This window comes from Penicillium daleae (genome assembly GCF_028827525.1).
Source record: "Penicillium daleae strain IBT 16125 chromosome Unknown utg000008l_segment0_segment0, whole genome shotgun sequence".
NCBI classification, from domain to species: Eukaryota; Fungi; Ascomycota; class Eurotiomycetes; order Eurotiales; family Aspergillaceae; genus Penicillium; species Penicillium daleae.
The window spans coordinates 674089-697412 of NW_026623156.1; the positions used below are offsets into that span (position 1 = coordinate 674089).

At 48.7% G+C, this 23324-nt stretch overlaps 8 protein-coding genes across 8 annotated transcripts; 4 read left to right on the forward strand and 4 right to left on the reverse strand.

The window, feature by feature from the left end:
- Nucleotides 1-106: 106 nt before the first annotated feature.
- Nucleotides 107-2757, forward strand: N7458_008892 (VIT and vWA domain-containing protein; the record flags this gene model as incomplete). The annotated part of the gene is made up of 2 exons (XM_056912274.1): nucleotides 107-1831; nucleotides 1873-2757. The coding sequence occupies 2 exons, from the start codon at nucleotides 107-109 to the stop codon at nucleotides 2755-2757; spliced, it is 2610 nt and encodes an 869-aa protein (XP_056761123.1).
- Nucleotides 2758-4520: 1763 nt separating this feature from the next.
- On the forward strand, nucleotides 4521-4903 carry N7458_008893 (uncharacterized protein; the record flags this gene model as incomplete). Its single annotated transcript, XM_056912275.1, has 2 exons — nucleotides 4521-4743; nucleotides 4821-4903. 2 exons carry the CDS (start codon nucleotides 4521-4523, stop codon nucleotides 4901-4903), a joined length of 306 nt encoding a protein of 101 aa, XP_056761124.1.
- A 1941-nt stretch (nucleotides 4904-6844) lies between these two features.
- On the forward strand, nucleotides 6845-7827 carry N7458_008894 (uncharacterized protein; the record flags this gene model as incomplete). The annotated part of the gene is made up of 2 exons (XM_056912276.1): nucleotides 6845-6894; nucleotides 6981-7827. 2 exons carry the CDS (start codon nucleotides 6845-6847, stop codon nucleotides 7825-7827), a joined length of 897 nt encoding a protein of 298 aa, XP_056761125.1.
- Nucleotides 7828-8420: 593 nt separating this feature from the next.
- N7458_008895 (flavin-containing monooxygenase) lies at nucleotides 8421-10385 on the reverse strand (the record flags this gene model as incomplete). Its single annotated transcript, XM_056912277.1, has 2 exons — nucleotides 8421-9658; nucleotides 9728-10385. The coding sequence occupies 2 exons, from the start codon at nucleotides 10383-10385 to the stop codon at nucleotides 8421-8423; spliced, it is 1896 nt and encodes a 631-aa protein (XP_056761126.1).
- A 2353-nt stretch (nucleotides 10386-12738) lies between these two features.
- Nucleotides 12739-14280, forward strand: N7458_008896 (glycoside hydrolase family 47 protein; the record flags this gene model as incomplete). Its single annotated transcript, XM_056912278.1, has 1 exon — nucleotides 12739-14280. One exon carries the CDS (start codon nucleotides 12739-12741, stop codon nucleotides 14278-14280), a length of 1542 nt encoding a protein of 513 aa, XP_056761127.1.
- A 711-nt stretch (nucleotides 14281-14991) lies between these two features.
- On the reverse strand, nucleotides 14992-15888 carry N7458_008897 (putative GPI anchored protein; the record flags this gene model as incomplete). Its single annotated transcript, XM_056912279.1, has 3 exons — nucleotides 14992-15370; nucleotides 15444-15580; nucleotides 15637-15888. The coding sequence occupies 3 exons, from the start codon at nucleotides 15886-15888 to the stop codon at nucleotides 14992-14994; spliced, it is 768 nt and encodes a 255-aa protein (XP_056761128.1).
- Nucleotides 15889-17852: 1964 nt separating this feature from the next.
- Nucleotides 17853-19487, reverse strand: N7458_008898 (fungal specific transcription factor domain-containing protein; the record flags this gene model as incomplete). Its single annotated transcript, XM_056912280.1, has 2 exons — nucleotides 17853-17954; nucleotides 18015-19487. The coding sequence occupies 2 exons, from the start codon at nucleotides 19485-19487 to the stop codon at nucleotides 17853-17855; spliced, it is 1575 nt and encodes a 524-aa protein (XP_056761129.1).
- Nucleotides 19488-21112: 1625 nt separating this feature from the next.
- Nucleotides 21113-23134, reverse strand: N7458_008899 (phosphate transporter; the record flags this gene model as incomplete). Its single annotated transcript, XM_056912281.1, has 5 exons — nucleotides 21113-21441; nucleotides 21495-22402; nucleotides 22465-22796; nucleotides 22863-22970; nucleotides 23072-23134. 5 exons carry the CDS (start codon nucleotides 23132-23134, stop codon nucleotides 21113-21115), a joined length of 1740 nt encoding a protein of 579 aa, XP_056761130.1.
- Between the last annotated feature and the right edge of the window lie 190 nt (nucleotides 23135-23324).

Genomic DNA, 23324 nt, shown 5'->3' on the forward strand with positions numbered 1-23324 from the left:
CTGGAACTATTTAAGTCGCCAACATTTTCCGATCTCCTAGATACGATCCACCGCAAACCAAGACTGCAACATTTTTCCTCACCCATCATCTGAGTAAACCTAAAAAATGTCAATCTACGGCTGCTTTTACCAGACTCCAGGAAAGCGTCGCGCATCCAAGGAATACCTTCCTCAAGTGGGGTTGGACGTGCACGCAACCCTTCTCTCAACTACTTCCCGAGCAGTACTCTCTCAGACCTTCGTGAATTCATCATCCACAGAGTCTATCACAGAAGTCTTCTATTCGTTTCCCCTCTATGATGGAGCTAGTATTGTCAATTTTACCTGCCGTGTTGGAGCCGAAGTTATACGGGGCAAGGTGAAGCCAAAGAAAAAGGCCGATGAGATTTACCAAAAAGCCAAGGCCGAAGGACAGACAGCAGCAATATTTGACCAATCAAATGATGCCGGCGACGTTTTCAAGACTCGCGTGGGCAATGTTCCCGCTGGTGGGAAAGTTGTCATTGAAATCACACTGGTGGAAGAACTGAAGCAAGATGCCCAAACAAACGGACCACGATATACAGTTCCCATGGCCATCGCCCCACGATATGGTCAGCGGAAGGATCCACCAGCTGCTACCGGTGGGACTGGCTCCAAGACAGCGATCAAGGTTGATATCATCATGGAAAAGGGCTGCACGATTCGTAACGTTCGCTCGCCAAGTCACCCCATCAATTTGCACCTGGGCCGAGCGTCCTACATGCCGGAATCTACATTCGAGCCTTGCTACGCCTCAGTGGAATTGCAGAAAAATACTGTCATACGCGAGGATTTTGTTCTGACTGTCAACTCCGATAACCAAGATAGTCCTGTCGCCTTCCTGGAAAGGCACCCGAACCTGCCCAACCAGCAAGCGTTAATGGTCTCTCTGGTTCCAAAATTCAGCCTACCACCAGACCCCTCGGAGATAGTCTTCGTGATCGATCGAAGTGGCAGTATGCAAGACAAGATTGATACTCTAAAATCTGCCTTGGAGGTCTTCGTAAAGTCGCTACCCCTTGGCGTGCCATTCAATATTGTCTCATTCGGCAGTTCCTACAGCACCTTATGGCCCCGCAGCAGGATCAGCGACAAAGAAAGTCTCTGCGATGCGCTTGCTTTCACAAAGACTATTGATGCAGACATGGGAGGGACCGAGATTCTGGGTGCACTTGAGGCTGCAGTAGTTAATCACTACAAAGACAAGGTCCCTGAAGTCTTGCTCCTCACTGATGGCGAGGTCTGGAACCAATCGGATATCTTTACTTTCGTGAACAAGGCTGTCCAAGAAAGCTCTGCTCGTTTCTTCAGTCTAGGCATCGGGAATTCAGCTTCCCACTCTCTCGTCAATGGTATTGCTCGCGCAGGGCGAGGCTTCTCTCAGTCAGTTCTGGACTATGAAGAGCTAGATAAGAAGGTTATTAGGATGCTCAAAGGGGCTTTAATGCCGCGATTGAAAGACTTCCAGTTGGATCTAGGACTCTCTCCACTAGAGAATGAAGGTTTCGTGGAGATTGAACAAGAGGAGGCAAGCGAACGTCCAGTTACGAAAGCAGCCACAGAGCCGATTTCCTTCTTCAATGAAAGTCACGAGGATCCAGAAAAACTTGAAGTTATGAAACAGCCTCTGCCGAAACTACTTATCCCGACATTTGTTCAGGCACCGACCGAGCTTCCTCCTCTTTATCCCTTCATTCGGTCGACAGCTTTCATTCTATTCTCCAACAACAGCTCTTCTCTTCTAGAGAAGATTGTGCTGCGTGCTAATAGCCGCCATGGCCCAATGGAGCTGGAGATCCCGGTTCAGGATGTGGGCGGGGGGAAACAATTCACCAGCTAGCAGCCAAAAAGGCCATGACGGAGCTTGAGGAATCTCGGGGCTGGATCCAGGATGCAAAGACCGCTCATGGTGAATTGATCAAGGAAAAATACGAAAGTCTCATGGACGAGCTCATCCAAAGCGAATGCGAAAGACTGGGGGTTCGGTTCCAGATCGCCGGCAAGCACTGCTCCTTTGTGGCGGTTAGAGAAACAAAATCCGACTCCCGATCCACGACAGAAAAAGTGGAAAGCCCGGGAGATAAATTGCACGATAAAGCTGAGAGTGAAAGCGACTCCGATGATGCGGCAGCTCACTATACCGCTCAATCTGCATTTACCGCCCATTGCTTTTCTACAGAGGAAGGGGAAGCCGAAGAATCGGTCGAAGACTTGGACTTCGCACTTTTCGATAACGATACCTCCCCGCCAGTCCCCGAAGTCAAAGATCTGTGTAAAAAGAGAGCTTGGAAGAGCGGGCGACCGACAACTGGGGGGAAAAGACACCGAAAGACTATGAATGCGAGCGACGTTGGAGGCTCTGAAGAAGATGTCGCACAGTCAACAGTGCACCGACTCATCAAGCTGCAAACATTCGAGGGTTATTGGGACTGGTGCGACGAAGTTCATCAGGTTCTTGATCTTGATCAGGATGCTCTGCGCACACAATTGCTTGCTCGATACAAGGCACTTACATGCGAACAGACCGACATTCTGGTTCTCTCTGATTGGAAAGAGATTCTTGCAACCAGCCTTGTTGGTCATTACTTAGAGACCCGGGCCTCAGAATCCAAAGACGTATGGGAATTAGTTAAGGAGAAGGCAGACAAGTGGGTGAAGGAAGCTTTGGAAGCGATGAGCCATGAACATCAACAAGTCGCCAAAGAGCTGATTGCCGAACTGAACAATTGCTTTTGAAGCCTACAAATAGGATAGGTGACCGCAAGAATACCCATGAGCCTGCTATGTGCATTTTGAATTCAAGATTTTCTGCCTAAATTTTTCGATAGCTCGACTGAATTAGTATTGTTAAGCTTAGGTTTCTTGTCGTCAAAGGCTTCAGCGCTTATAGTGTACTTCACCTTAGTTTGAGTTTCTCGGTCGAATCATTACGATAAGCATATTTAACAGATGGTCAGATGCCTAAGCGTGGGCTAATTCCTTCTTCTACCTTATTCAAGCCGTTTAGCAATTGCTCGTATCCTAGTGGCTGAAGCTACTGATTCATGTCGGCTGGATAACGATATTGCCTCGTTAAACACCGATAATTTGCACTCTTATTTCATCTGTCGAGATTGGGGTTTGTAATTACTTGGATTATAGTCGAGATTTCGACAAATTCCATGTCTCAAAGACATTAACATCCAGATTGCCGACTTGACTGTGAAGCGATCACATCGAGCTTAGTAATGAAAAGCTAAGGCTGTTCATAGCTGGTTGTCACCGAAACAGCTGAGAATTTTGCTCAAATCTATCTATGATATTCTGAATCTTCATTGAAAATGAACAATAGTCAGGTCTTGAAAGATTTTGGCTTCATGTTGATCCGTTGATCATCCGCAGCGAAGGGGTGGTTTATCCCTCTCGGCCATTTGCCCCTTCTTTGAAAGCGCTGTCAAAATTCCAAACGGCCCATACCTTTTTACTTGACTAACGACCATGTTGAGAGCCTGTTTACTTTATTTTTCACATGCAACAGTTCGAGGCTTGTTTCTTGCCTCGATGTCGGAATTCTAATACACCCTCCACGTCCATCCTCCATATGTACATTGACACTTTGACCGGTCCTGAAACAACCCCACTCCCAGGCAACCCAATTGACAATGCGAGGGCCAATCGGTGCAGGCCCCGCATCAAGCTTTGCGCTAATTAGCTCGCAAGACTGGAACCAGAACTTGAAAACTGCGTCAGCGCTGCTATTTTCGGAGATGGAAAATTCCAATTCATTCCCATATCTATGAACGGTTCGATGTCAAATCAAAAAGGGAAAAAGGAACAATATATCACCCTTCCTTCCACGGCAGATAACTCGCTTAGAGATCGTTAGGCTCCGTTAATCGGCTTTAAAAGACGTAGTTTATTGTTGTACGTTCACTGACCCAACACCAGCGCGAAAAACGGTCACACGGGCGGTATCCGCTCCGATCCGTGAACGCGATCTGCGAGGGACGAGAATCGATGGCGAACAGAGCCAATGATAATAATCGCAAACCCCCAGCGTCCATCAACATGGTCAGCTCGGAGGTCCTAGAAATGTGCCATGATCAGCCAACAGTCATCCGGTCGTTCCGTGGTAGCTCTGGAAAGGCACAGATCAGATTGCGAAATATGAGCCATCCCCCCCCGAGACTGGCGTAAGCCGATGCCTTTGTGTTGTGCATTGTCCTCGGTACATGTACGTCGTCGCATCCCTGCCGAATCTTTTATTTTCGCTCCTTTCCCCTCTTCTCCTCTTTCCTTAAACCATTTCGCTTTCCCATCGCTTATGCAGCGTTGATTGCCGCCCACGATCCTCAAACTACTTCTAACCCACCGCGGATCAACTCCAGACCCTCGAACCCGCCATGCACTGACCAACGCCTAACGGCCACAACTATACATTAAAAACGCCACTACACTCATAACCTGTCCATATAATAACGACTACCACTCGTTTGGTTTGATCCTTCTACACAGGACAAATGGGTCTCACCACACCTGCAATTATCGTGATCGTCCTGGTGGGCTGCCTAGCCATCACGGCTCTCGGTGCCGCCCTCTTCCGGCACTATAGTCCAATCGAGGAAGAAGCGAGCTACAGTGCATCATACGAGCAGGGACAATACATGCGCACGGTGCGAATGCGCAATTATGGACACTTAAAACAAGAATCGCTAGGCGCAGTGAGAGATCTCGAGTCACGATGTACGTTAACACTCCAGTCGTTCCATTCTGCGATCGCATTCACTCAATGGCTATCGCGATTATGCCGCTAATAATAGATCGACCGAGAGTAGATACCGCTGACGAGATTTCGAGCCATCACACTCCCCACCCATACACACCTCACACGCCACAGGAGTAGAACATCCTATACTCCCCTTCTCTCTACGAATCTCCGACGACTACGACATATCATGATGGAAGACTTTTTTTTATGGCAAATGTTCGAAAGGACAGTTTAGGTCTATATGGCGCACAATGGTGCACGGAATGGAAACATACGGATAAATGAATGAATTGGAAGGCTCCTAAACCCGCGGTCAGCGATCGAGCATTTTGTCTTCTGCTGACCGTGTATTTAGGAGCTTGGTTCCACGGACATACTCTCTGGTGGTTTTTAAGGCTTCCATGGAAAGATTTGCATTTTATCATCTACCTACTACACAGCACAAGCGTTGTCTTTCAAGTGAGCTGCAAGCATCTCAACCCAAAAATTTCAAAGATTTCTCTATATCTGACGAATCTATTTTGATGTCATTGAAGCCGTCATTATCTAGCTGAATTACCTTTATAAATGGAACTTATCCCCATGATTCTATTGCCCATATCACCTGATCTACATAAAGACTCGTCTTAGCTTGCATCATTAAGCTGAGAGATTAACAAGAATTCCGGTTTACACATTGACCAAGGACTATATCCTAGATCACAATTAGTACCCCTTACGCGAGATGAACTATGAGACTGTCGAGCTAACATCTGTTTATATATAGCACTTATCCTCGGATTTCTAGTACATGAATAGAGTAATGACGGACTTCCTGATATCAAAGAGCAATTCGTATTCGCTTTCTTTTGTAGATTTCATCAAACACTAGGCGCTATATCGCGTCATTTTAATATATCGGCCGTATAGCTCAGTTTCATTTTAGTGTTTGTTTCTGGTTATTCTAAACCTCTCTACTGTATTCGTGCAAGTGTATTTGAGTTTCACCAACATGGCAAGTGGAGCTCGGAAAGATTTAAAGTTCACGAGTCTTGGCGGGATTTCTTCAATTTTGTGGATTCTCACTGATTACTCCCTAGGCATAGAGTATCATTGTAGGTGAAGAACCTCAAAAGACAGACGAAATACGGACACGGACACGGATACGGACAACCTCCATAGAGGCATTGTAAGAATCAGAGATACGTGAGTGTAGTCGTATCGTGCCTTAACGGTAAATGAGAGGGAAGGTGATTTCGTCGATAGCTTGGATCGGTGTTCAGTCTGAGATAATAAGCGCAGGTGATCCCGCCCAAGCTGAATTCTCCTTCGGCCTTAGTAGTTGGCAACTCCTGGGCGTCTGCTAAACAACGGTTGTCGTAAGCCATGGTCAGAGGCTGTAGCGACCGCAGCCTCGGTTGATCGACATGAGACTGCCAATGGCAGCACTTCTGAACCCTACAAGGCGCAGCCACTAGCTTCGCCGCCAATTAGCCGAGCGCCCATCGGGCACAGGATTCGCCTTGTCATTCACTTACATGGAGAATTACGGTTACCTATCAGCGGTGAAAACCACATCGATAACCCACAGCTACTGCAGTAGTTTGGATCCGCGCCCCCAAAACCCAAAGTGTGATGATGCTGATGAAAGAGAGATTCGGCATCGCAGAGCTTGCTTGATGTGGTTATTCCCGCTTACCAAGCCACGCTGGCCCGCTGCGCTGTGTTAACCTGAAGAACCAATCACCGTTCCATCGGTGCTACCAGGCCATTCAAGTCAGATTGACTCGCATTCTCGTATCTGATTTTCTGGGCAGCCAAAAACGATGTTTCCTTTCTGGGCAATACGGCGTATCCGCAGACCCCTAAGCCCGTCTCCCCCACATGATTCGTGAACTACGGCCGTAGAATCCAGGATACGAGTACGACCTGGTAGGCCCAAGATCGAGCTAGCTATTTATTGACTCAAGGCCTCGATGTGTCGGTGTGAGAAAAAAAAGTTCCCATCTTAGTGAACACAGTTCGCCGTCGATTTAAACTCTCGAAGTTGCAGCACGCAGATCAGTCGTCATGAATTTCATGCGGCACAAACCTACTATGAGCACCCTCTCAGTCAACTACGAAAGCGACGCGGCCAGCGATGAGCGGTATGGGCCCTGCGAATTCATTTTTTTTTGTTCTTTTCCTTTCCCACAAAACAAACTAACAGCCCTATCTTATCTCAACAATCTAGACCGAGTTCGCAGCCCGCATGCCCCAAAATACACGCAAATTTTCAAATTGCCCGACCACCACCCAAATCATCGCTCAAGCTCTCTCCGAAATTATTACTACAAATCCAACAACTCTCGCAAAACCACCGCCCAGTCCCCGTTCTAGAAATATGGCAGCCCCCGTTGCGAAAATCAAAATTGACCCGCGAATTTCCTCAGCGGCCAAAACTACGGGCGGGCGATATCTACGCGACTCTTGATGAACCATACATCTCCAGCGCACCCGTGAGACGGAAAGAATTCACGAAATCTGACTCGCAGGAGAGCACGAGCAGCAATCTTCAGAATAAAGATATCGTAGCTGCCATCTGTCAATCCACGGGCGATAAGGCCAAGACCTCAACCATATACTTTCGCGACGCACAGTGCAGCTGGCAGGCCAGCGTGGGCACCGCAGGTCCTGAGAACACACCATGCTACCGATTTACCATCAACGATGAGAACAGAGACAAGAGCGATCCGGGACGGATGATTATGCAATGGGAAAAGCGCGGCTTTGCTGGCAAGGATGAGAATGCTTCACAACCTTTCAATTCAGATCAGTTCGTTCTGGTATTGATTGATCGCAAGGCACGGCGAAAGAGCCGCATAGCAACAATGACCCCTGGTGGGTTGGAAATCATGGTCCGCAAAACTTCTATCATGGAGCATCTGCAGGTGTGCTTGGATTTAACCATTCCTATGTCGACGCCAAAAAGCGGCGATTGGGATGCCCATGAGAACCTGGAAATGTGGCTGTACACTCACGTTCTTACTTTGGGGTTATGGGTCGCCCAGCAAGAAGGATGGCTTGGCGAAGTAAAATAGCGGGTTTCTGCACCAAGATATTAAATATTAGATATTAAATATTAAGTCACGTTACTGCCAGCAGTAATTGCTTACATCAGAGTCTCTCGATTTTCACCTAACTATTTTAATTTTTTAAATCCTAATGACTGAATTCGTCAATGTGGGTGTTTTATAATAATGATGGGACCAAAGAATCGCGCTACTGTAGTAAATCACGTATGAAACCTCACGCATCGCCAATCTAGTAGTAGAACCAGTAGTAAACACGACATAATTTATTATTACGGCTAGCTAGCCCACTACCTATAGAATCTTCGGCTATATCTTCGTCTATAGTGGCCAAGTTAGCCTACGGATTAGTAGAGGTTTAATAGTCATGTGATCTAGTGAGGTGGCCTAGTTTAGCTGAAGTAGTTGAATTTGAATATACTAAAGGATGACTAATCTTAATATTCGTATCCACAAAATCTTTCCGCTTACCCTTTTAGGCCCGGGCCGTGGATAATCCGCTAATATTTAATATTTAATATTTAATATCGTGTTGCAGAACACCGCTAATGAGAAGAAGAAGGGATGATGGAATTGAAATACCAGTCTTTATTGCATCCAAACTAGTACGAAGCAATGCCCTCCTCCAGCGCCTTGATCTGCAGTGCCAGCAGACGAGAATAGTATCTGCACAGAGCAAGATTACCGCCCATGAACCAGAAACCTGGGTAGCCACTTCGCCGCCACATAGTTCGAAATTCACCTTCCGAATCAAGGCCCCATACATCGCCGACTCGATCGGCAATCTCGTCACCAAAGATGGTGCGCGCCTGAGTGCGCATGTTCTGGTATCCCGTCGCAAAGACAATTTCATCCGCTTCCAACTCAGAGCCGTCAGCAAATTGAAGTCCGTTGGGAAGCACTTCGCTGATCTCCTGTCCCTGCTTGATCTTGATCTTCCCCTCGGCGACCAACTGGCTACCACCCACGTCGATATAGTACCCACCACCACGCTGGAAGTACTTGACTAAAAGACCTGCATCCATGGGGCCACGGTCGACCTTGAAGCCAACCTTCTCCAGTCCATCGAGGGTCTTTGCATCGTTCTTGGCGATCACCTCGAAGACTTTGACCTGCTGAGCTTTGAACAGCTCTGGAGGGATGCTCCACAGGTACGCGTCCGAGTCCTCGGTTGGGGGACCAGCTTCCTCGTACAGGCCTTTCAGTCCGATATTCACAATGGAATCCGAAGTCACAATGAGGGTTGAGCTTCGCTGGACCATCGTTACTTCGTAACCTTTCTCCACATAGTCCTGGGCAATATCGTGGCCGGAGTTACAGGAGCCGATGACAATCGCCTTCTTGCCATGGGAGTCGGGTTTCGCGCCCCTGAACTCGGAGCTGTGACAGATCAGATCGCCCTTGAAATTTTCCGCGCCCTTGAAGGTGGGCATGTTCTTTTTCCCTGAGTGTCCTGTTGCTTGAATAACGTGGTGCGGATGCAGAGTGCGGGTTTCAGTGGTGCCATCTTCGGATTTGCGCTCGAGGATGACAGTCCACTGCCTCTTGCCCTCGTCATAGGATGCAGACTTCAGTTCGGTCTGAGTCCAGACATTCAACTCTAGAAGCTTGACGTAGGACTCGAAGAACTCGGCCAGCTTGTCCTTGGGTGTAAAGATTGGCCAGTTGGATGGGAAGTTCAGGTAAGGCAGGTGGTCGTACCATACCGGATCATGGAGAACGAGTTGGTGGTACCGCCGTCGCCAACTGTCTCCGATTCGGTCTTCTCGGTCGATGACCAAGGTGTCGACATTGAGCATTTTCAGTCGAGCCGCGGCAGTAAGACCCCCTTGGCCGGCACCTGCAATAGGAAAGGGCAGTTAGAGTCTCATCAATAGTAACATAGGCTTGCGAGTCGAATCAATCATACCAACGATGAGTACAGTGGGATCTTTGTTGATATAATTGCTATCGGCAGTGCGTCTATCCTGCCAGTTCTGACGTCCTTGCTGCTCTCCATGCTTCACACCAACGGGTCTGCGGAAATTAATCGCCTCTTCATGACCCGTGAGCTCAAGCAGAGTAGTAGAAATAGTGAAAATCCTCCACTCGTTCCCTTCCTGTGCTAGTCGCACGACACCTTGTCCGATTCCAAAGTTGGTGGTGACCTTGATAAAGAACTCAACACCATGGACTTCACCAAAGCCATCAATGGGACCATTGTGCGGTGATCTGAAGGCAGATGAATGGTCAAGCTCAATTCTAATAGATGACGAGCTTCCGGTGACAAATCTCGAGACTGCTTCGCGTCCCTTGATGGTTCGGAAGTCCCATGACAGGCAGAGGTGGTCGCGCCAGTAGCTGTTCTCCAGAAATAGCTGAGCGACGGTGGCGGTATCTTCCTTCTCAAGTGCCTTGTTTAATTGCTCAACAACTGCGGTTGCAATCTGGTCAGGATTTTTCGGGGCGGCTGTGTTTGTTGCGGGGAAGTTGCCGAGTGGGATATTGCAGGAGCCCGGTTCCACTCGCTCTCGCGAAGGAAGACTCAGCTGGTATGCCACGCGCGATTCAACATCAACAGCTGCCATCTTGAATGTGACTGTCTGGTGGAAGAGGAGATGGAAATACCAGGGCAATGGACACCGACCGGAGTATGGCCGACTGCATTTAAATGGTAGTGCCGATGCCAACCCCGCACCCATGGCTGCCTCTACCCACGCAAGCCCAAGCAACTTCCGAAACCGCAGGATGAGCGCCACCAAGAACACTCAGCTGAGTGACAATCAAATTACTATTGTGTCCTAGTTCGTTTTGGTGTCTACAGGCCGCTACTCTAATTTTAGGTTCACTAACGAATTCGGCGATGCTTCCCCTCCATACACAGGTAGACCTGGACAATCCTGGGCTTTAATGCTAAGGAGACTCAATTAGTTTGTCGAGGACTATGCTTCTACTCAAGATTGAGAAATTAGCGCTGTTGGATGTTCGGGGCTTTCGTAAATTACGATTTCTTTTGTGCGTGTGGCCCCTCCCGGTCAATCCAGTGCATAGCGTGCAGGAGGTTGGTTGCACGAAGACAGCAGAGGTAGTCTTGACTCGGCGTGCTAACCAATCTTTTGGGAGGTGACTGACGATTTGTACCATTACTTCTGCGCCAAGGTGGCATTTAATCATGGGTTTGATTTGAGACACGTGCGAGCTTGAAAAGTGTGTTATCCGTAGTGGAATCCTCCTTCTTCATTCCCATGTTCGTTCGCGTACCCTCGACAGGGTTGAGCCGTAAGAGTATTCAAGAAATTTGTTTCCTTATTATTACAGGAAAATTTACATCCGGATAGAATAAGTCTATGGATATCTAACCTGAGTGTGTCCCTATCAATGCGTTTACCTATTTCCATCGAGCAATGAGGTAACCTTCAGTGCTAGGTTCAACCACCCGTCCTAATTAAGAATATATGTTTGAGCATACAACATTTGTGAACCGTCCACTTAACCAGTCTACAGGATTCTTGCAGAAATTTCCTTTCCTAGGCAGCTACTTAAATATTATACCTCTAGAAGCATGGTTAACGGGAAAAGAGGACCAAGGTGCTCGACTAGAATCTAACAACCAAGTAGCTGAATGAGAATTAATTTATCTAAAACCATAAGATCATATATCATATTTTCGCCCTGCTAATATATCAACAAGCATCATTGGTCTAGTGGTAGAATTCGTCGTTGCCATCGACGAGGCCCGTGTTCGATTCACGGATGATGCACAGCATTTCCTTTTTGTAGTTCCCCCAATTGGGTCTTTTTGGGGGTTCCACATGGAGCTCCGCCCTAACCGAGGATGGTCTGTCTAAGAGACACGGGATGAATTGATTGATTAGCAAAGCCTCCGTTGAAAGAGAGTCCGTATTGTACGAAGTATAGTGCTGTACTATGTACTTCCTAGCTTGCGGATAACCGCAGCCCCGTCGCACAATTACTCGTTACACATTATTATAATTGCGCCGAGCGGCCTGTTGCCGTAATTAGATATTTCCCCTTTCCGCCCCTGAGCGGACCAATACGCGGCGGAAGTGGAGAGGCTGTCGTGTCTTCACATATCGGACTCGACTCAATTGATCGCATTAACCCTCTGCTATTGTTTTGAGGGGCATTCTTCAAGGGTTTCTTTTTTTCACTTTTTGCGCGAGTCATATCCGAGTGTCAATGACCTCGAAGCTTATCCTTACTGAAATGCGTGAGCTGCGGGCAATCTTGTCCCAAGCAAATACCTGAAACTTGGTAAGAAAAGTCTAGACCACAGCAACTCATGTATGAATCCCCATTCAAGACTGGCGGAAGCGTCGTAAGCCTGCATCCCACTTGCACAGAATCGGAGACAAGCTCCTATCCATGACCAAACTATTGATTGAAATTTATTTTCAGTCGCACCCTTGGCAGGGCTGATGAGGAGTTCCAGCATTGATTTTAATTGCCCAGAGCTCCGCTCATTCACTCATCAAGTGGTGGTCCGCCATTTCTCCCTTTCTCTCTGTTATCCCTCGCTCTCGATTATACAGGCACTATTACATTCTGTACATCGATCGCTCATGACAATGCTGGGGCTGGAAGCTACAGCGTGAAAGCTGAAGGCAATATTATTCCAACATGAGTCGGGTCGGACGCCAATACCTAGGATGCTTCCTGGCAGTCCTGGTGGCATTTATCTTGTACAAACGCACTTTGTCGTGGAAAAAGGTCGACATTGAAAATAGCCCATCGGCGAACGCACCCCACTGTCCCGGAACTGTCGGACGATCACCCGCAGGTTGAGTCCAGACCCAGCTCGATATGGTCAACATTGCCAATACGATTTCCTGTCACCTCAATAGAAACAATACCAGAAGGACACCCTCAAAAAGTACCTAAAATTCAAGCTGGCTCCTCAAGAGTGGCACGAATCACTCTATGGTATCAAACAGCCCGGCAGTCGGCTGTGAAGCAGGCATTCTGGCGGTGTTGGAAGTCTATAAGTCAAAGGCATGGCAAGCAGACGAGCTCGCGCCCATTAGTGGCACGCCGCGTAATGGACTTGGAGGCTGGGGTACAACAATATTCGACAATCTCGATACACTGTGGATCATGGGCATGAAGGATGAGTTTGAAAATGCAGCTACAGCCGTCTCGCAGATGAGCCTCGCGGACACTTCCTCTCCAGATATCAATACCCACGAGGTCAATGTGCACCACCTTGGCGGTCTATTGGCAGCATATGACCTAAGTTCTGATCCCAGGTTACTGCAAAAGGCGATCGAGGTCGGTGATATGCTTTATGCTGCCTTTGATACCCCCAACCGCATGCCTATCATACATTGGGATCTTCACAGAGCCGCGCGCCAAGAGGAGCAAATCGCCGAAGAAGTAGCATCAGCCTCAGGACTCGGATCCTTTGTCCTGGAATTCACACGCTTAACCCAGATCACAGGAGACCAGAAGTATTTCGATGCAGCGCAGCGCGTGATGGCGACACTTAGGCAGCAGCAGGACTCTACCAAATTGGCCGGCATGTGGCCCGTTGTATTCAATGCCCGAACAGAAAATTTCGATGGGGACCTCTTCACAATGGGAGCGGAAGTTGACTGTCTGTATAAGTCTTTGCCGAAGGCATATGCATTGCTAGGCGGCCAAGAACCCATGTATCACAAGATTTACGAGAAATTTACACGCACAGCTGCAGGTCACAGCTTATTTCGACCCATGAATGCTGAAGGGAAGGATGTCCTGGTACCTGGCTCAGTGCGAGTCATGATGACCGAGAACGGCAAGTTACGCACGCACCTGGAATCCCAAGTTCATACTCGAGCGTGCTCTGCAGGAGGCATGTTTGCGATGGGTGCTGCGCTCTTCAATATCCCAATCCATCAACAGATTGCCCACAAATTAGTGGACGGGTGTGTATGGGCCCACAAAGCTATGGCTCTGGGTGTGATGCCTGAAGTGTATGAAACCATCCCATGCGCGTCGCAAAAAAACTGCCTGTGGAATGAGTGGCATTGGAAGCAAGAAGTCTACAAATGGACAATGAACCAACCAGACCCAAATCCTAGCTTGGATGTTGAGAAGTACGTTCGGGAACATCATATCGCCAAGGGATTTATTTCCATCCCCAACACTCGCTATAATCTACGACCGGAGACAATCGAGAGTATTTTTGTTCTTTACCGAGTCACCGGCCGGGAAGACCTTCTTGATATTGCATGGGAACTGTTCGAGAAAATCCAGAATGTCACCAAGACTTCCGATGCCAACGCAGCTCTCGCAGATGTCACCACGAATGGTGAACCAGTTCACAATGACTCTATGAAGAGCTATTGGATGGCTCATACCCTCAAGTACTTCTACCTCATCTTCGGTCCACCCGACGAGTTGAGCTTAGACGAGTACGTATTCAACTCTGGTGGACATCCACTAAAGATCCCCGAACGTACGGAGGCAGGCTTAGAATTCTAGTGAAAGGCAGATTTGACCTCTAACTGGTAACCTCAATTGTCAGCCCAGACCGATGAAGCACGGCGGTAATCTGTGAAAGATGAGTTGATCTTCACTTTGTAAAACTTGAACCTCTGAACCTACTCCTTCCTGGCTTGGATTGATCTATGTGTATATATTAACTCCGGAAAATGCCCGAAACGCTTCGAACACCTGAATATTAATGTAATTATTCTTATCAGCCACTCTCCACCTGAAAGAAGGTTGCCTTAAGTGGCCAAATATGCAATAATTATGCTCATTAGCTGTTGCAATACATACAAACGGACCCCGTATCCACGAGCATGCAGATGACAAACTTCTGACCTAGAACTACACCAGTCCCTTATTATAAGATCTGAAGACTCATACACCAATGAAGAACTATTGATAGTCTTGCGTGATGTGAGGAACAAGTATCGAAAATTATAGCACTTGGCGGCTTCTATGACGTTGAGGTCTAGTTCGCAGATGGTTGCATTTTTTAGCACACAGTCTGAATGCTCGGTTCGGCGCCGCCACAAGATTTAGATCAATGCACCCATTCTGATAAATTTGAAAGTACTATTGAAAAGTAAGAACATGAGATCATTGATGCCAAATGTCTGATCTTAGGCCAAGAGTTGGCACCACCTTTGAAGCTGTGCAACTCCAAACCGTACGCTGCCCGAATATTGCCGAGGATAGTATTTCTCACAAAGCAGCCGCGATAAATGCCGCTGCTGCACCCCCAAAGACCACACAGGGGTTACCAGTGACTCGGGACAAGCCCCCAGTGCTGGTATGAGAAGCGACGATAGTTGAAGATGCCGCCGAGGCAGACGAGGCAGTGCCTCCGGTAGCATGCACGTTGCTAGAGCTAGATGTGGAGGTTGAGCCCGTCAAATCAGTCGTGGTAGATGCAGAGGCTGTGCTAGTAGGACCAGCGGTGACAGTGACAGGGATAAGTGTAATATCGCTCTGGGCCAAATGGCCTGTCGACGTCCCTGGGAAATTGGCCCCAGTACCGCTCATCATCTCCGTGCAAACAGCAGTGGTCGTGCCACCCATAGAGCAGACAATGCGCCCCCAGCTATCAGTCATTGTCAGTTTAAGTTCTCAGAAGACATTTCTGGGCGAAAAGGGACAAAGGGGAGATCACGGACAATCCATCCGCAGGGTCACTCATTGCCCATTCCACGGTCTTAGGGCCTGAGGTGTACCACATTCCAGGTCCCATTCCACAATCCGAGCCATCAGTACCGGGAGGGCAATTGATGCTATAAGTTGTGGTACCAGCGCCCTGAATACATTGATCAGCTTGATTGAGTTTGAAGATCTCCACCAAGGGGTACGAACCTGTGCTACCAGGGAGGCGGCCAAAGGCTGTGGGTCAGTGTCGGGAATAAACAGCGAGACAACACTGGTCTGCGCGGTCGCAAAGCCCACAGTCGCCAAAATCGCAATGCAAGTCTTCAAAGCCATACTGAAAATTTTGGGATCGATTATGAGGGAGATAGGATGGGGGATTTTGGAAGGTGGCTGCTGGCCGTTTTTCCCTCCTTTTCTTTTCGGGGATGATCCGGCCCGCGACTCCGGGTCAGGGACCATTCAGGGACTAGTGGAACCAAACTAACCCAAAATAGATCAAAATGGGAATGAGGCTCAAGGGAGGATCGTGAGCACGTGTATGGTTTGTTTTTTTATTCACTTCACTCCAAAATAATTTACTAAAGAGGGCGATTTATAAAAAAAGATAGTTCCTTGCCCTAGCCGTCAATGAAGGGCGATCAAGCAGGCAGAATGGCGGAGTGATGTTGACGGAATTGCGTGGATGTCCCGGTTTCTCCGTGGACCATGAATAGTATCATCTGCATAGAATGGTTCATCTTGCTGGGAGCTCACGATGAATTGAACGGTACTAAGGTATGCTTCTGAATCAATGCCAATCGAGGGAGCTTCACTCGGATAGTTAGCTTCTGGGTACTAGTTATCACATGCAGAACTCGGATACTTGCCATCTATCTGCTCATAAAATCTCAGGATTGTGGCAGCAGTTAAGACATCCTCATTATACTTGGGATCCTTGGACAGCTCTAATAAGTATGAAGATACAAGTGTCATGGTAGTGAACCACTGCATCCACAGTTATTCGGGGAAGTTCGATCCCATCAATTGTCACGAGATTAGAGTCTCCCCTGCAAGAGGCCATGCGTATCAGATGACCAGCAGAGGCAGCCAAAACGGCATAGCGCAAGACAGGACAGAAAATTGCTCGTTGAGGGACGTGGAGCTCAAAATGTCGGTCTCTATCACAAGTGTCGAACTGTTATTTATTAGAATTGGTCGTATATATGTGAAATGGGAACACTCACCCATGGAGCCAGGTTTTCTGTAAAGTGTCGTATCAGACAAGCTTCTTCCAAATTGGCGTAAGATCTATCGGTGCAGCTTTTAAGGAGGCCCTTTAAAGGCCCAAGTGGATATTTGTCCCTCTGTGCTGGAAATGTGGAGATCGAAGAATGACGCCTCTCTCGGTCTTCACTTTGGACTTTCGGTGGATCTGACGTAAAGAATGATTCTGTTTCCATAGGATCGTAAGAGGCCCTCATATCAGATGCCGAAGCGTAATGGGTTGTCATTAGGTCCTTGTTTGGACTCTCCTTTCTTTTATCCCCCGAACTCCGGGGCTCATTCTCTTCCACCAAATACCTCTCGGAGGACAATTTTGGGACTTCCTGCAAGCCGGGCGCTGAGGCAGCGTCGCAGATGTCTTGGGACCCACTGGGAGTGTCATCTTCTTTTTGGGGTGACGACTCATCTATCTCGAGACTAGAGGTTTGTGTTGTATGCACATAAGAAAGCCGGCCTTGATATTCGCAGTCAGCCACCCGGAGTACCACGCTTGCGGCGATCACCACTCACCTGTTGGGTTATAATCCACCCATTCCTGGTTGGGAGAAAAGTCAAAGCTTTGGCTTCTTCGACGACCATTCTTGAATTTGAAGCTTGTTCCCAAGGCCTCGCAGGGTATCTTGGACTTGACGCAGTGCGAGCATAGTCTTTTGCCGTCACCTGAAAACAGCTATTAGCCTTGGCTTGTTATCGAGAGGCTGCGAGTATTACATTTTCGGTGACGAGCTATTTATTAATTGGTCAGATAATTGAGGATAGAGCCATACTTGAGGGGCACATACATCTGCACGAGTCACAAGGGTTCGAGGTATACCGTTGACGCGACGTCATTCGTTGTCGCAAGACCTGAGCGGAAGGTATCACGAGAGTGGTTGCTTTGGTGAAGCTTCTTCGGCGTTGAAGTTAACTGATCGCAAGTGTTACAGAGGCAATGACGACATCAAGGATACGGGTAGTACCTTGGGAGGATAGTACAGATTTGTCAAGGACAGTACGATTGTGCCTTTTTCGCTCGTGCGGGGAAGACGACCGCGTGTGTGGGCTATGGCATGGACTCTGGTAGAACCGAATTATAATTTTGAAAGACAGATTTGTAGGTCACAACAAGTTTTGTAGCAGACTGTTCATCCAACATTTGGTAACATATGGAGTGTTGCGGTCTACATTGTTTCTTGCCCGTATTGCGAGCCCATGAATGCTTCAGTATCCAGAATGCCAGGAATATTCCAGAAGCTCAAATCATCAAAGCCGAGAGCCGGAATCTAGAGAAATGTTAGTTCTCCGATCCAGAACTTCACTCTTGTAGAGAGGGAAATACTCACCATGAGGTCAAGATCCAAGCTTGACCCAATCGCGCTCTCGGGTGTGAACTCGCACAGTTTGTCAGCCGGCGTAAGCAGTGTGCCATCAGTCGCCGTTGCCGGAGACTCATTCAAGATATGTTGTTGCAGTAGCTTGCGACACGTCTTCATACTTTCCATGAAGGCTTCACGAATATGAGTCCACTCTGCCTGCTCTCCATGAGGCACAGCTTGAACCTGTGCAAGAACACCGACAAGAAGACAATACCGCTTCATACTCGGGATTCCTGCAACCAAGCCTTCATAAATATGGTCTTTGATTCGCTCAAGAGCCTGAATGAGTGGCCTGCGAGCTGCATGCACCATTTGATCAGCTCCGTTTGATGTGTACGATTGAGGGCTGATCGGTAGTATGGCACCTTCTTCTTCCAGTTGGGTGATGAGTTCCAGGCTGATTACTATGATGACATCCAGTGAAAGGCAACCCTTGAAGACGCCAGCCCCGGAAAGAGATAATCGATGGAAGTCTTGATACGGGGTTTGATCAGCCCCCGAAGTCGGAGAAGGATCCTCTGTATAAGATGCTAATATGAGCGCAGAGTCGATACTGAGTTTCCGTGATAGATAGAATCGCGGATCTTGAGCGGCCTGAGCTGTGAATGGGCGGTATAGATTGAGCAAGAATCGCCGTAGAATAGTGTCCATGACTCGGTGGTGAAACTGGGTTGGTCGAAGCATGCTTTTGCCGGTCCGGGGAAGCCATGTGTGAAACAGAGCGGCCATTTCCTTGCAAGCTGCTGCTACCTCCCCACCCAATTGCAGTGCCTTCTCGTAGGATTGCTCCTTGCTACAATCGTTGATTGTTCGTGCAATACGGAGTCGTACAGGGAGGGACTGGCAGAGGAGATTCTGCAGAGACGATGTGGTCCAGTAGTACTTGGGCTGTGATGGAGGTATATCAGTCGTCGACTGGTCAAAGTCATCGTCACCTAGATTTGCTGGAGGGAGCGTATCATAGTCCTCTGGAGCCAGCAGCGGAGGCATGGCTGCATCGAGTGAAAGCTGGACATTTATTTCGAGAATAGAGGCCCATATCCGACGCCGCATTTCAGCATTGAAGGCTGAAATCGCCGGGAAATTCCTAGGGTCGCGATGCAGACCCTGGTGGATAGCTTGGCGTAACAAAGTCCCAGCAGCGGTCCAATTCGATTCTTTATCCATTGCATATGCTTGGCGACAAAGAAGCAGAAGACAATGCACCTGCAACCCTTCAATACTCTCACGTTCTTTTTCAAATGGTCCAGAAATCCACCACTGAGCAGCATAGATCCATTGTCGAGTTGGTAAACCGAGCTCATTCGATGGACCTGGCTTACAATAAAATACGGATCCAATTGCCAGGATCAGCAGCAGCTTCATGACGAATCCCGTTGACGCGGAGCACGAGTTTTCCCAAAAGCGGTCATATTCTTGGTAGAATGACGGGATATGCATGACTTGATAAATCAAGCCCAGGGTCCGGAAGTAGTGACGAATAAGCTCATCGCAAATCTCCCTTGAAGGTAGATCATTGAGTACATCAGGAGCGGGATCTGCCAATTGCGGCGCTTGTCGACTTTTGATGATCCTCCTCAACCCTCGAACTTCTTTGAGAAGCCTGCTAATCTCATTTTGGTTACCGTCGGTATAACTGGCTGTGCTACGTACTTGACGCAACAAGCGGAGCTAGGAAATTCAATCAGCCCAGTGCGACATAGTCGTCTCGTAAGATGTCATACCTGGTGGAATATTAGGGCCCAATGCGTAGTGCCAAATAATCTCGTTCTTTCACCAATGCTCTTCAGTCGTGGGGCCAGTGGAGGAATCGTGGTCTGTGGGGGATTTGACCCTCCGGGCCGCATAGGTGCAGACAACCCTTCCAGCTCGGCAATGCGCCCACCAAGTCCATTCATGCTATTGATTAATCCAGAACTGCTATCAGATGGTAAAGGGCCATCCACTGGACCCTTTATCTGGCGCTCAAGACTCGAGAGGCGATCATGAAGAGCTCGCACGCTGCTCTCCAATTGTGCAATCCGAGTTGTATCACTTGACCCATCCGCCGAAGTACCATTCGCAGACGCCAGGTACAATCCAACAGGAGAATTCGGCGATCCATGCTCACTCCTTCTGGATAATTCGAGTCTTGCATCCAGGGCAGCTTTGCCCTCATGCACGTATGAGCATTTTAAAGAGCCATAAGCTTTGGTACACGGACCGCATGGCATCTCTTTGTCGCATTTAACTTTCCGGGCGCGACATTGTTGGCATGACAGGGCCGGGCGGCGGCGTTTGCGCGGATTTGACTGAGGTGATTGACGCTCATCAGTATCATTCATCATGAAACAAACTCTCTGAATGAAAAATCTGTGGTGTCGATCAAGCAGTCGTTGTGAAAGTACAGACCCTTGTGTGCGCTCTGTGTCAGCGTCGCTGAATTCCGGCAAATTCGGGGTTATGGCCGGACAATTAGTCAGCCATAGATCACACCCGAACTGCCCTCCAGTTCTGGGCAAACCAGCTTCGAGTAGTTATGACATGCTCCTGTGACTACCTGGTAGATAGCTACAAGTTCCTGCGCTCTCGGCACTCGGTACCTATTCCGAGCAGAAAATCTAGACCAGTAGCATTGTCGGGCTGTTCTCACTTCCGGCCCATGATAGGCTAGACCCTCGGAGGACGCACACTACCAGAATGCATAACCATTCAAAAGACGTAGGCCGGATATAGATGGTACGCTAGGTTACTTTCAATTCAGATTTCCAAGCCATTTGAGGTGAAAACAGGGTATCTATTGAAGTATTTCCATCCAGCCAACGATAATATATCCGAGATCCTCGCGTAACCCAGTTACGAAACAATTGAGCACCAATTTCACCTCCAAACCAAGAGAGATGTCAAGCCCTGAATCCCGAATCCTGAACCCGGAGAAACACCATCTATAAATCACAGGAATGTAAATATAAGAAAGAAAAAACAATTAAGAAGAACAATGAAAGAAACGGGCCAGAAGAGTCTAGCCACTGAAAGACATCGCGCGCTGCCGAGACGCCCTCTTCCGCAGATTGTTTTCGCGACTCTTACGGCCCATTCGGCCGAGGGATAATGTCTCGAGGGTATACGGCTTGCCGCCCCAGATCAAGTTTGAGCCCTTCTTTTGTTGCAAGGGCGGGATACAGAGGGTGGGTGACTACAGCGCCGAGAATCATGCATGCGCTGAAGACGAAAAGAATGATGCCGTGGCGGCGTGTTGAAGCTACATCTGCACCTCCGAAGGGGTAATATGTTGAGAAGATTTGGACGAGGATCGAGCCGAGTTTGCCGGCGCCAGCGCTGATGCCGTGGCAAGTGCCGCGGTAACGGGTAGGAAAGATTTCGGCAGGAATCATGTAAGTGGTTGCATTGGGACCTGGGGCATTATTAGCGGGTCATACCGATAGCATGATGGAACGAGGGACTTACCAAAGTTGAAAAGAATTTGGCCAATGATGTACAAAGTGACAACAGCTGGTGGGCCAGAATAGAGAGTGATGAACATGCTGCCCAGGGCGATGAAAAGAGCGGCCAGGGCCAGGAACATGTACTTTTGGAGAGCGACACGGTCAATGCGGTGTGCGAAAAGAATGAAAAGGAGACCTCCGACGAAGCTGCCAATGTTCAGAATGACAAGACCACGAACAGAGGTGTCAAAGAGTTGATCGTAGACGCTAACGCCAGGCCGGTCATCGGTCTGCCAAACGGGTGCTGAGCCAGAAATGTGCAGAGCACCCCATGTTTTAGCCAGGAACTGCGGGCTGGAAAGACCGATTCCATAGTATCCAAAATCAAGAAGTAACCAGGCGAAAGCAGTGCCAGCCAAGCTGCGCCAGTTACCTTCGGTCCAGAAGTAGCGGATGATATCTGTGCGTGCGAGGCGCCAATGAGAGTTGAGCGTTGCAGGGGCCAAACGACTGTAGTCCTCGTCCTCATCGACGGAGTCACTGCCCAGTGACGACATCGGTGGTAGCTGGATAGCACTGCCCGTTGCATATCCGAAATTAGGTTGCTCGAGAGCAGGGCTTGTGGGCTGCTCGCTAAAGAGCGTGGTCGCATCAAACTGGGCAGTGACGGGGTCATCTTCGATCTCGACGAGATAGCGCGGACTCTCAGGAATCGCAAACCGGAACAGAGTCGCAATAGCACCCGGTATGACACCGATACCAAGCACCCAACGCCACATAACGTCGACAGTACGGGTGAGGTCGTCGGAACCCTTGCCACGAGCGATAGCGATGACGATTAGAGACACCAAGTTTCCTGCGATCTGTCCCAGCGGCTGCATAAAGAAGACGCTGGCCATCATACGGGCACGGTGTTTCGTCGGAGCGAATCTGCACTTGTTGTTAGCACCAGCTGGGCGAAGGATACGTTCTGAAGAGCATGGTGTACATACTCGGATGTGATCACCGCAGACAATGGGTAGTCTGCACCAACACCGATTCCGACGCAGATTCTCCACCAGATCAACCAGGCATAGATATTCATACTGCCATTCTCGCCCTGGGACGACATGACAACGCCAAGCGTGGACGTAATCAAAAGGACCAGCTCCACACCATACATCTTCTTTCGGCCATTCTTATCGGCCAAAAACCCAAAGATCACCATACCAAATAGCGTACCAGCCAAAGTTGCGATATTGATACCAGTCAGTCGCAGAGACGAGGTCTCGTCTCTCCAATAGACGTAAGAGATCATAGGCAAAGCCATGTTACTGGCAAAGAGCTATTGCGGGGTTCCGTTAGCTATTCATGTAAGGCCTTGTTCGATCCCATTTGTTCGCCCACTCACTGTGTAACCATCAAGGAAGAAACCGAGACCAGCGACCAGCACGACAATCCACTGATAGCCCTGTCGGTCGATGGTCTCGTAGATCTGGCGCATGCGGACATATCGATCCTATGATCCCCAACCACTTCCCGTTAGCTACTCTGTCTGGATCCCCTCACTTCAAGACAAGACCCCCACGAGGGAGTCATTCCAGTAGGATAGCGGCTCACCTGTTCATGATCGAAGTCCCGCGCACGGTCGGTCTTGTATAGTCGGGCGTGAAACCTCCCCATAGTCGCTTTAGCGGAATCCCTCGACCGTTGAACGATGTTTCATGACCGGTACCCGGAAGGATTAAAAGGCGGGAGGCTTAGGAGATCGGACGCGAGATATAGTCAGACCCAGCGCCCCCAGCGTTCAGGTTCTCGGGACCTTTCCCCTCGTCAGGACCGCTTTTCACTTTCCGGCGAAAAAAAGGGCCAG